Source organism: Trachurus trachurus, assembly GCF_905171665.1.
Source record: "Trachurus trachurus genome assembly, chromosome: 4".
NCBI lineage: Eukaryota > Metazoa > Chordata > Actinopteri > Carangiformes > Carangidae > Trachurus > Trachurus trachurus.
The window spans coordinates 21454495-21466698 of NC_139898.1; the positions used below are offsets into that span (position 1 = coordinate 21454495).

Consider the following 12204-nt stretch of genomic DNA (forward strand, 5'->3'; position numbering starts at 1 on the left):
CTGCTTAAACTGCCTGCATGTAGCTATCAAAGTCTTCTGTGGCATCCTTTAATGTGTCTACAGCAGTAACAGCAACACTTCAAAGATAAAATATGTTGCTCGCTGCAAGGCTTCATCAGGACTGCTCATAATACAGAGAGTGCAAAGTTGTTTAACTGTGAAACAAATCTCCGGTCTCATCATGTGCAGTGCACAACTGTCACCAGGCTCTGATCTGAGGGAATCTGGGTGTTGTGGTGGTGTGCAGTGTCCCATATCAAAGAACATAAAGGTCTTTTCAAGCCTGGCGCAGAGCCACTACAGGCACAGAAAATTGAAGTTGTTCTCTGGAAAAAAAAAAAGGTTTAAGCCAAAAAGATAATCTCAAAGATTAGTGTGTGTCTAACACAACATCTGACAGTGATAAGAGAACATCACCCATCTTCATTTAACCAACGTCTACAATCCTGTCAGTTGTAAAGAGACTCCAGTGTGGCGGCATCTGTGTTGGAGAATCACGTCTCTTTGACTGACGTCTCCTCACTCAAGCGACAAACAATGAGACACTTGGCTGGGCTAATTTAAGAGCGGAGACGCAGTGAGGACAACAACCGGCGTGGACGAGAAGTATAAGACGGAGAAAAAAGGGGGTGAAAGAGTGAGTGAGAAAAAGAGCGAAAAGGAGAGAGGTGGAGGAGGAGAGGAGGTACAAGGCAGAAAAAAGAGAAAGAATGAATGAAAGAATGGAAATAAAGGAGAAGAAGAAAAAAAAGGCAAATGTCATTAAAACGGATACCACGTCGCACAATCCAACTGTGGTGCCTTGGCTTTAGTCATAGCTAAGTGAACAGAGAATGGTGGTGTGCATGAATTGTTCTACTGCTGCGACTAATGGCAAAATCACTGCAGTGTAAAATAGAAATTTCAGACTTGATTAATTTATGTATTTATGGACGAGGCTTTTTTTTTTTTCCCTGGGATAATTTTGTTATGCATGTTGTCGCACCCTCAAATTGGCCCGGCCATTGCAAAAATGTTGAAATCTAGTTGGAGCTGTTAGCTCACACAAAGAGGAGAGCACTGTGGAGTTTGGCACCACTGTGAGGAGTCAGGAGCTCTTCTAGTGATGCAACGCCAGAACAATGTCAGCGGTGAAGGGTGACTACCTCTGACAATGTCCCTTGAGATTTAGGAGTCAGAGGAAGAGTTTTTCTGGCTCTGAGATTCTCAGTGCTGTGTCTATGTGCAGTTAGAGAGAAATCACAAGAGAGGCCCAGATCTGATGAGACAAATAGGACGGTGAAAACACTGGTTAAATGCCTCGGCCACTCTCGGTGTGAGATATGACTGGGCCCCCAAAGATGAGCTGAAACAAGTCCTCGCCTCACTCCCAAAAATAATATGATTCCATAAACCGCTTAGCTGCTCAGGACCAAGTTGAGCTGGAACAAGTCCTCCATTTAGCCTCCAACAAAATTTTGTTTTGTTCTGTGAATCGAAAACTGGGGATCGAAACAAGCTGAAGTGAATCTCATCCTAGAATTTATTTTCACTTTTCTTCTATTTGGCTTCTCACAACTATGATGACTCGATACCATAACTATGTAATCAAGCCTAGTGGTGCAGTGCTTTCCATTCTTTTTTTGGCGTCCTCCGATCTTTTCTCATTACCTACAAATTCAGCTACAGAGTGGTATCTGTATCTGTACATCTTAGATTTCCAGACTATCCCATTCTATCTTACAATACAGTAAAACACAGCAATCTACTGTATTGATTATTCAACATATTCTGTTTTGTATTGCTATGAACCGTTCTAGTTAGCTCTTCACTGTGTAATCCCATCTGGTCTGTTCAGTACAAATTCCTAATGACTTAAATTGACTCTGTGATTATGAGGATTTCCCAAATGACACACAAAGAGCTGAGCTCGATCGTGAGGCGTTGGAGGTGCAGAGTGTGAGGATGGGTGAGCCTTACCCTCGATGGGAGCCAGGATGACGCGGGAGTGGTCGTAGGCGATGACGTTGGCGTAACGATTTTTGGGCTTGTTCACCTCCAGGTTGGAGTGTTCCCAGGTGAACTGCTGGCCCGGATCGATCGACTGACAGGGGGCAGAGACATGCACACACAGAGAAGAAATCAGAAGAGCTGTGAGAGGAGCTGAGCAATAACAATACGCACTGATTGTTATCATAGAAAGAAGAGAGGGAGGGGGGAGAGGGAGAGATTGAGAGGGTGATTTTCTCAAAGGAAAGTACATGGTATCATGAAAATCTGCTTGCTGACCGGTTTCAATACTCACAGCAGCTGCACACAGTACTTTATCAAGATCATTAATACAGCAGGTACATAATGACGAATAACAATATTGATGAAGGCGGCTGCCGGCTCTCCCCCTGGAGCGAAGCCTGACACGGTTGCCTCTTTGAAATATAAGAATGCCAGATAAATGTGTTTCCTGCTCAGGATAATTATGTACTCCATTACGATTCACTGTTTGCTTATGGGCGTCAGGCACTGCGTTGGTGTTTGGATGGAGGCTTGAAGGATATTTGCAGTAAGGGCGTTACCGTGCAGGGCGGGGCGGCTGGAGAGGGAGACTGAAGCTAAATGAAGTCCAACTGGAAATGTGAGCCAACAATTTGCATGTAATCATTACAGCAATCTGCGTTTCTCTCTGTCTTAGCCTCTTTCCGTCTTTGTTTTCTCTGCCCTCTCTATCCCTCCGTCTTTGTCCCCATTTTCGTTATCTGCATCTCTCCATCTTCAAAGTCTACCACTCTTTTGTCCACACTTCTTTGTCTCTTTATCGCCTTTTCTATCTCCCATCTCCTCTCTGATGTTTACAGTCCCTCTCCATGCAGCCACCTATACTACCCCGCTATTTTTCATTTTTCTCGTAATTACCTTAAGGCATAAGATGCAAGTGTGCGTTTGCGTGTATGTGTATATAAAGATTGAGGTCACTTCCGAGACACATCCCTCAACTTAGAAATTGAAAACCGCATCGAATGATTAAAAAATTGATTGAATAACAATTACTTATTTTTTTCCGTTAACAACAACAACAACAACCTCTCTCTCTTCGCTCTCCTTGTTGATGTTTGAAGTTGGATGACAGCTCCTCTAAGGACAGCAGGGTTTCAGGACATGGCTGCACACTGCCTGACAGTGGAAAGACAACAAACCGTGTGGCCTCTGTATCATAGGTAAAACTCTAACTGCTTCTCTGTTGCCATTTGTGTCAAGATTATCTCCTCTTCATCTGTGCTCTCCAGCTGCGAAGCTCTGCGCTCTCTCCCCTCACTGAGTCCTCATCATTAACCAGGCCTCCCCACCTCATCTCGCTCATCTCTCCTCTCTCCTCCTCCTCCTCCTCCTCCTCCTCTCTCTTCCTTCCATTTTTCCTCCTCCCTCACATCCCGCCTGGCTAAAAACCAATCAGTCAAAGCCCCGTAGAGCTGCGCTTGGCAAGCTGGGGCCCCTGGACGAGCAGCCATTCATCAAGAAAATAACAAAATTAAAATTACACTTCTCTATTTAATTTGGTCATTTATTTTTCCTGGGGGGTGGTTGAGCGAAGGGGCAGGGGGACAGAGAGAGGGAGAGGGAGCGGGGAAAGAGACGAGCGGGCGCTTTAATGCTCTCTCAAAGCCAAGTAATTAGAAGTTGTAGTTGTAGCAAAGCGTCACTTTTGGCATCACGTCTTCCGTCTCTCTTCCCTACGAATGGAGCAAGCTCGTCCATTTGGTACACAGCCCGGATGTGGATTTATGAATAATAGATACCCAAGAAATACTGGATCACTATGAGAAGTCATTATCCACCAACATCCACCGGCAGGCATGATGACGGCAATCTTTGCTGGTGTACCCGCTTCCTACCTTAGCCTGGCGTGCAGCGAGGCGACAGGCACAGTGATTTAGGGATGGCGAGGAGGGGATATTGCCTGTATGCAAACAAGAGCTGATTCAGCGCTCCTGATTTCTAATCAACTCTGGTGTCATTTATAACCGCCGTGGTCTCCAAGCTCAGACAGCTCAGTTACTCCTTCTACACACACTCAGCCTCACACACACGCACACACAGACCTACTAAAGCCTGACTGCTGGTGTGCTTTTCCCCCGTGAAACACATTAGAGGACGTCGACTTAAAAGGACTAGGTTTCCACTGTGGAAGAAGTTCGGTGTTTGGTGTGAAGGACTTTCAAAGCATCACATTTCCATGAGTAAATGTTTTAGATAGATAAAGCCTCGTCTTTCCATTTCCTTTGGTGAATACGGTTTGGGAGGTAAAGGACACAATTTGGGTGATCAGCTTCAACAATCAGTTCTGTCATGCATGCTTCCTGACGTTGAGCTGGGTGCACTGCAGCAGAATGATCCTTTCATTTAGCAAAGAATTTGAGAAAATTGCATTTGGGAGCACAGGAGTTGCAGGAGCCCAAAGCGAGAATTTTTATATTGTTGCCAAGTCGAGAAAAGAAATCTGAGGAAATATAAAAATCTGAATACAATCAAGGGCGAGCTCTAACAATTATAACATTGTAAAAAAAAAAAAAAAAGGCAGGAAAATACGACTTTGCGAAAGCACAAAAAACACTGCACTGAACAATTACTCCGAAGAAACTTTGACCTTTGGCCCACTCACCTCATACTCCTGCGAGAGCTTGAGGTTGTCGTTGGCTTTAAGAAGCTCTGTGTGTTCAGCCAGCTCTGAGATAGGGATGGGAGGATGATTCATCATACCTGTTTGCCAAGAGTGGAGAGAAGGATTCCACACAGGGGAAGAAAAGAAAGAAAGTTCATCAGTGCATTAGACAGGACACAACAGTCAAATAGAGACTTGAAAAAACAAACACACAACACAATTTTATGAGTGAGAACTTCTTGATAACATAACAATGGAAGTTGGGTTTTAGTGGTGAGGAAGCTTGTGCAGAACACAGTGAATTTCACGCACAGCAAAATGTATTGACAGGTGATGTTATAAGCACATGATTGGGCCAGGCCAGAGCTCAAATATCACTGCATTTGTCAAATATGACTGACATGAGTAACACATACCCACAGACCAAACTGTATTAATTCCCCACATTGGTTCACAGAGAGATGGACCAATAGGACCAACAGTCACTGAGTGCTGCCAGAGGAAAACCGAAACCAATTATTACTTAAACATTTAGAGGCATGACTAATTTTTAATAGCTCGGAAAATGAATTAAAAATACATAAGATAAAAAAAAGTTTAAAAAGTTTTGATGGTGAAATCACAGACAAGAAACACAAGGGCCTCTTTACTCTTTGAATCAATGAAATGCTTATGTTGAAAGAAAAATCCTTGTACTCCTCATTGGAGATAATTAAAAGCATAATTTCCTTTTAGTACAGCTGCTATCAACAAAGAAAAGGGAAAATTCTTGATTGTTTGGACAAAAAACAAAAATGGTGGTATCAACCACTTAGTTATTATTTTACTTTCTTCTTTTCTTAGGAGTATTGCTCCTTTTATTTCTATATCTTTTTTTATGTGTGTTCTATATTATTTTACTTATCTGCTGCTTATCTTATCTCTTATCTTACAAATGAATGAGGTATATACTGTATGCATTTTATTATTAAACTTTTAAACTATTAATTTTAGCTTTTAATCAAAACCAAAACTATTGAACAGACCTGCTACTATGTAATCTATAATGCTGTAGTTGTGCTGTTTGCATACTGACGACTTTTGACTGATGGCTCTATAAAAAGGCGCTTATTCTAAAACAGAGCCCTGACCTGGGGGCTTGTGTGAGGGGAGGTGGGGTGAAGGCTATAAGGAGGTTCAGGAGTGTGAGTGATGCTGAGTGACACAGTGAGCTGCTCCATTCCAGCCAGCCAGTGCAAAGCAAGCAAGCTGCTGCTCCTTCTACCCTTTCCTGGTTCCCTCAAACCAGTCGACACTAGCTCTAAGATGAACACCACTTTACTTCCAAAAAAAAATAAAATAAAATAAAAAAACACTTGCAATTGCATGTCCAATATGTTCTCCTCCCAAATCCCTCTTCCACTTATCCAAAGGAATTCCCAGAAAGAGCTCACTTCTTCAAATGGGTGAGCGAATTGTGAGATTTTTCGCTTGCTCCAATATCCACTGAATATTGTGTTGCTGCTGCTACAATATTATCAGCACTGCTGTGCACTCCAGTCACTAATCCATTTAGGGGCATAATGCTGAGGCCATGTAATGGAAATGGAGCAGCCATAGATTGTGGCTCTGCCCCTGCATTCGGCTGGCAATACTTAATGCTTTTGTATTTTTAGTAAGAGGCCTTTTTTTCCTGCCAAGCGACAAGGTCAGAAGTCGACAAAATGTTGACATCTCTTCACAAAAAAAAAAGTGTCCCTGGCTTAATTGGGTGTGCAAATCGCCATAATCACATTAACCATCCTTAATATTCCTTTTTTGACAATGCCTAATACCCCTCCCCCCCGCCCCAATGTCAAGGGGGTCACTGATGTTTTGGTTGCTTTTGTTGCGCTTAGGAGGAGGGGAGCCCAACCCCCTTGCGCTGACAGTCTTCATTAGTAATGGTAATTTATTTTAAACTGAGAGAACAATGCAGCGGCGTCAATTACATGAAGATTAACAAAGATTACAATGCATATATGAGACAAATGGAGATGACACTGGATGGCGTGACATTCTCTGGAAAATAAATGGACACACTGCATTAACAGACAACTTGACAAGAGTTGTGCAACACGCACTCATTTTCTGCCTAATGAAACATCTGAATTTCCTGTTTCCTGTGTTCAAACTGTTCTTCTATTTTTTTTACGCATATTTTTCAACTGAGCATCTTCATAAAATTGAGCAAAAACAAACTCGAGCGAAACAGTGTGTTTATTCATACTTCAATTTTTCAATAAGCTAAGAAAGCATGCAGACTGCAGTGACACTTGAGAATGAAACAGAGTTATTAATCGATTCTGGTATGGGAATTCATTGAGATGAGCATCAAGAAAAAGAGGAAATATTGCAAATTAAATTTGGTTGCCAGTTCTCTCGCCTTAAATTGAGAGGGAAAGGTATGAGAAGCTATGTGCAAAATAAGTAAAAGCGTATGCAAATGAGGGGATCTCACTTCTCCTTGAGAGAACAAGAACGGGTTGTTCGAGGGGAGATCAAAGCATGTTTGTGTTTGTGAGTGTGTGTGAGTTACAAATGTACCCAAACTCCATCAATTCCTTTCAGTTTGTGTTTACTGCCCACATTACTGTCTGCATGTATAAGTGCCTGCTACCATCAGAGATATATCAGGCCAAAGTGTTTACATATACATCCAGATAAACTGTGATGCACTGCCAGTGGGACAGGCTGGAGGTTATAGTGTTTGTTTAGTTTCTCAGATGTTGGTAGAATATTTAGAGAAACTCGTACAAAAACCATTTGAATACTTAAAACTGTAAGATGCTCAAATCAGTTATTTTAATCTTTATCCCACTTTGCCATTTGCCAGTGTAACTAATTATATTTACACAAATGAAGCTTACATCTGAACTCACCTGCCCGTGCATCTATTAGTAGAGTACATTTCCGGCCTCACCCATTTGTTTTGTTTTCAAGACAAATGAGCCAATGACGACTGATCTGCTCTCGCTCTCATTTACACACTGTGCTGCACGCTGCGGTGTTTACCCGAGAAAAGATTTACTTTCAAAACTAGGCTTTGCCGTGACCTGTAGTCTAGCAATAGTCTAGCAAAGTCATACAAGGACAAATTGTTGTTACCCCCACCCGCACCCCTTCTCTTCACCACTCCCCCTCCCAAGTCCTCACAGATTTTTCCTATCCACGTACAGACTCTTCCATTTTTTCCCACCGCAATCAACAGCATGATCAATGAACACAGAAAAACAAACTAGCGTCTAATTACACATTTCCAATCTCCCAATCCGCATTCGATGTGCCTGAGACATATAATGATTCTTTCTGATAAGTCAAAGCAGTCTCTCCTCAAAAGCCTATTTATGATGTTGTGTATTTCCATATAAAAGGGAAGAAGTCTGTCTGTGGGTAAGCAAAGAAAATAAAGGGGGGAAGCGGGAGGGGGCAGAAATTCTGCTTTTTCTCTCGGCTGATCCTTTCGCAGTGAGCAGGGAGAGGGGGTGATCAAATGTCGAGCCATTGTTTGCCACCGCTTTAATTAATTCTGCTCGTTATCTCTGAGCACAGAAAAGACCCCGTTAGATCAGAATGGAAATGGAGCAGCAGTGGTAGAGGAGGAGGAGAAAGGAGAGGGAAGACAACAACGAGGAGGTGAAAAAAAGGAGGTCTGTGAAAAGAAACACCTCTCAACCATCTCTACATCAGCAGAAGTGATCACACAGGTTATTTATGCATGGTGGATTAATGCATAGCCAACAGCTCAAGTGAACATCGTGACTGACATCCAATTAAAAGAAAAGAGGGGGGGGGGGGGAACAGCCCAGTATACCATTGGAAACCAACGTCAAATTAATTAGAGCTGAAATTTTGCTGCATCATGTGAAAAACAAACAAATGCAAATTATGTATTTGTAAATGGAGGCAAGCGGTGCTGGGGAAGAAAAAATAAAAGATAAGGAAAGCTGGTATACGCAGATGCTAAAAGCATAGAGACTAACTTTCATAGTCAAAATCTGCTTCACTCTGAGGACTGCTCAGACCAGAATCTGTAAAGAACAGCAAACATAAATGGAAAATGGTTTCAAAAGGCTGTAATGCAACAGAGAAGGCTATGTAGGAAACAAACATAAAAATGTGCATAATGATAAAGGTCCATGAAATAAAACACAAAAGCAAAACTACAGTGATTTACCAGGAGAAAATGTGTCTGGGTAGCCTGTGACAGTGCCGCGGCGCACACACATGAAAATATAGGGCAAACATCTTCAGATAACAGAAGACCTTCCTTTTGCTACCAAATCCCACTCAGTGCCACTGGCCTTCTCGGAGCAGAGTGGTTAGCCATGGGTGTCAGCCCCTGCAGAAAAACCTCCTCTACCAAGCCTTATATATCAACGCTCATAGAGATCAGGATAAGAAATGGATTTGCTATCTCTGAGCTTTCATAAACACCAGTTAGAGGAGCCCATTGACAGGAATGAGAAGGAGACAGAGAATAGAAAACCAGCTTATGTGTCCTGGTAAAAAGTAACTCTAAAAGATTCCTTTGTATGTGGCTTGCTGCTGAAGCACTGGGAGTGAAAGGTGTGGAAAAGTGTCCACATTCTTGGATGACAGCTGTGGAGCCAAAGCTGGTGGGAGTCAGGGGTCCGAGGAGTGCGGTGATGGTTCACAGTCTTATCTGCTCCAGAGGAGAAGTCCTCTGAGGCTGCAGCCAGCCGCTGTTATGTCCGGGTAGACTCAGGTCTCCTCAACCGCTCAAGCAGAAAGGAGCCATCTGTGGCAACGTTAACTGGACATGTGGATGAGAGATGTCGTTTGATGGGATGCTGGCAATCTGCCCATCATGTGAAGGGAAATAAATTTTGCCAGGGCTGAAAGCTGAAATCCGATCAACAGGGTTACCCGGCGATATGAAAGGATCACATCACCCATGGATGGCAACTTTGATCCACAAAAAAAATATAATTTGTTCCAGAATTTGAGGTGAGAAATAGAGGAAAAAAAGACATATGACTTGTGAGCAAGATGAAAAAAATAAGTTTTCAGTCATTTTCAAAAGAAACAAGTTTTTTCCTATTCCTTAATTTCTTGATCCAAAAACATGAACTGCTTCCCTTTGTAAAAGCAAAGCTGAAAAGGGAGATAGATCATCATTTCCAGGTGGAAGGCAAAAGAAGCTGAAGAAAAACAGTCTAACATGATTATGTTGTATGTCAGCCATAAGACACTACAAAGCTCAATTCTACAAAATGAAAGTTGCTAAACTTTATTTTGGTGGGTTTACTTCTCAGTGGCGTGAAGGCATTGGGCCACTGGCGCCGATGAGCGAGGAGATGAAGACATCAAACATCTCCCTCTTGCTAATTGATTTGTGACAATGGCTAATTAAACCTAGTGGGGGGTGCTCTGATCCGCTGTCTCCACACGTCATTCATCTCAGCAGGAGGGATGTACAGGCATGTCTGATTATGTTTATGGTGAAGTGTGTGCTGTGTGTTGTGATAGACCTGTTTCTTAGGAGGAGGAGGGAGACAAGGAGGAGGGCATGGCTGCTACAGTTGTTGCTGTAATTTGGAGAAACAAGTAGGCTGCTGATGTCTGTGTGCACGTTTGGCTGGTGACTGTGGATTTTGCAAAATGTGCAAATCTACGAGAAAATACTTGATTTTCTTTCCACACTTAAAAGTCAAAGGCACTTCTTCTGACAGAATTATGGGGGTGTGAGGTTCCATAGGATTATGTTTTGGCAAGGATGGGTGGGTGGAGGGTAGAAAATGTGTAGAAACTGTATGTTGTAGATATTTGATAGAGAAAACCCATAAACACTATAATGTCTTTTCATTTACAGTTGCTTGGACAGTGACAAGGTTAATTCATATAACTTGGTATAATAGGAAACGTAAAAATCATGATTTGCAGATGGTCACCAACTGCTGTTGTTTGTTTGTCTTAAAAGGTAACTGGGAAGAGTGGGGGGAAAAAAAATTAAGAAAAGCGGCACATGCTGAGAAAGAAAAATTCAGATTGAGAGAAAAGAGAAAGCTCGGATGGAGACAGACAGTGGATATCCACTGAGTCGTGCTGCTTCATTACTTTGGCCCCATTTGCCAATTAAACCCCAGGCACCGATGAAGATAATGACAAAAAGAGCCACTCTGCACCCTAAGGAGTTCTGGGATGTCACTGTGCGGCTGTCACATGACCTACAGGCTTTAAAGCACAAATGCACAAGCACACACAGACACGCATGCACACTGCATTAGCCATGCTTAGCCTATAGCGAGCCTAATCAAAAACATACTTTTTGTTCCCCAGCACTAGGGGTCAGTGAGCACACTTTGCCAATGTGGCATATGCTCTGTTGGATTGGAGAGGCCTTGGATAAGTGCACTGCGCGTATGCTCATTTGAACAATGGTCGCTATTAGCTGATGGGGATGTTCACAAATGCTCACCGGCCCACTTAATTGGGCTAAAATGTCCATTCAAATTAAATTCCCTGGGTGCGGAGATAATGACATCGCCCGGTTCTGCAGAACAACGGCGAGGCTGTCAAATGAGAATGCTTGTCATATATAAAGAGAAGTCTCAACATGTATTGGTGAATGTTGGGGGAAAAAGAGCAAAAGATTGCAACAAGAATTTCTATTATTTAAGGAAAGGAAGAAAGACAGTGAGGGCATGTTGGAAAAAGCTGGAAGTCAGAGAGACAAATACCGAGAATGGCCATTATTACCTTGTCATTATAGAATAGAACCACTGATAGGGCTCTAAATATCAAGCCAGATAAAGATGAGGACAGCAAATTGAACTTCCACACTTCTGTGCATAAGTGGGTTTTGTGCATCTTCTTTCATCTTGGTATCTTTCTTCTCTGTTTTTTTTTCCCCAAGGTACAGACTCGAAGCAGCTTGCAGGGTGCTCCCACAGAAGCTGAAGAGAAATGCTCCATTTTGAAATCGGAGCCTTTTGATGGAGCAGAGCCTGGCTGCAGATGACAGATGGATGGCTGAAAGACCACTGAGCTCGGAGACGGAAAAGGTGGGAGGCACAGAGAAGAGAAAGAGAAACAATGGTACACATAGAAGCAAGGGAGGGTGTGTTTATTCCGCCTCTGGAGAATTTACTCCTTTTACTGAAGGTTGCTCAGTCAGGTGAGAACAACGCCATTTAAACACGGCAATAGGTCTTTGTCTTCTGTCATATGGAAAATCGCTGGAAGAAAGAATATAATCTGACCTATCTTCAGTAAAGCTGAAAACAGAAGTCTCCTTTTACAAGGTAAAGGGAGAAAAGTGTTGATTTAGTGATACACCAGCTAGTGCATAATGTTTTCCAAAATGCTCAGCTAGAGGCAACAACAAGGACTTCATTCACATTCATCTTAACTCTCATCTTAACTCTCCTTTCTGGCGGGACTTTCTTTCCAAAACAGGCCAAAAGATATCCATCTACTGTATCTATCAGCTATAGGGCTTATCCGTGCAGGGTCAAGGGGGGCTAACATAGGGTGATGGTGGGGTACACCCTGGACAGGTTACCAGCCTATAATTTAGCCGAATAGCC

At 42.7% G+C, this 12204-nt stretch overlaps 1 protein-coding gene across 1 annotated transcript in view; it reads right to left on the reverse strand.

The window, feature by feature from the left end:
- ptprsa (protein tyrosine phosphatase receptor type Sa) overlaps window positions 1-12204 on the reverse strand; it is a 128044-nt gene that overhangs the window by 22915 nt on the left and 92925 nt on the right. Inside the window, exons 20-22 of the mRNA XM_083970445.1 lie at window positions 8635-8682; window positions 4634-4731; window positions 1960-2083 (exon numbers count right to left, since the gene is read on the reverse strand). Coding sequence (XP_083826571.1) covers window positions 1960-2083; window positions 4634-4731; window positions 8635-8682 — 270 coding nt within the window. The remainder of the gene's footprint in view (window positions 1-1959; window positions 2084-4633; window positions 4732-8634; window positions 8683-12204) is intronic.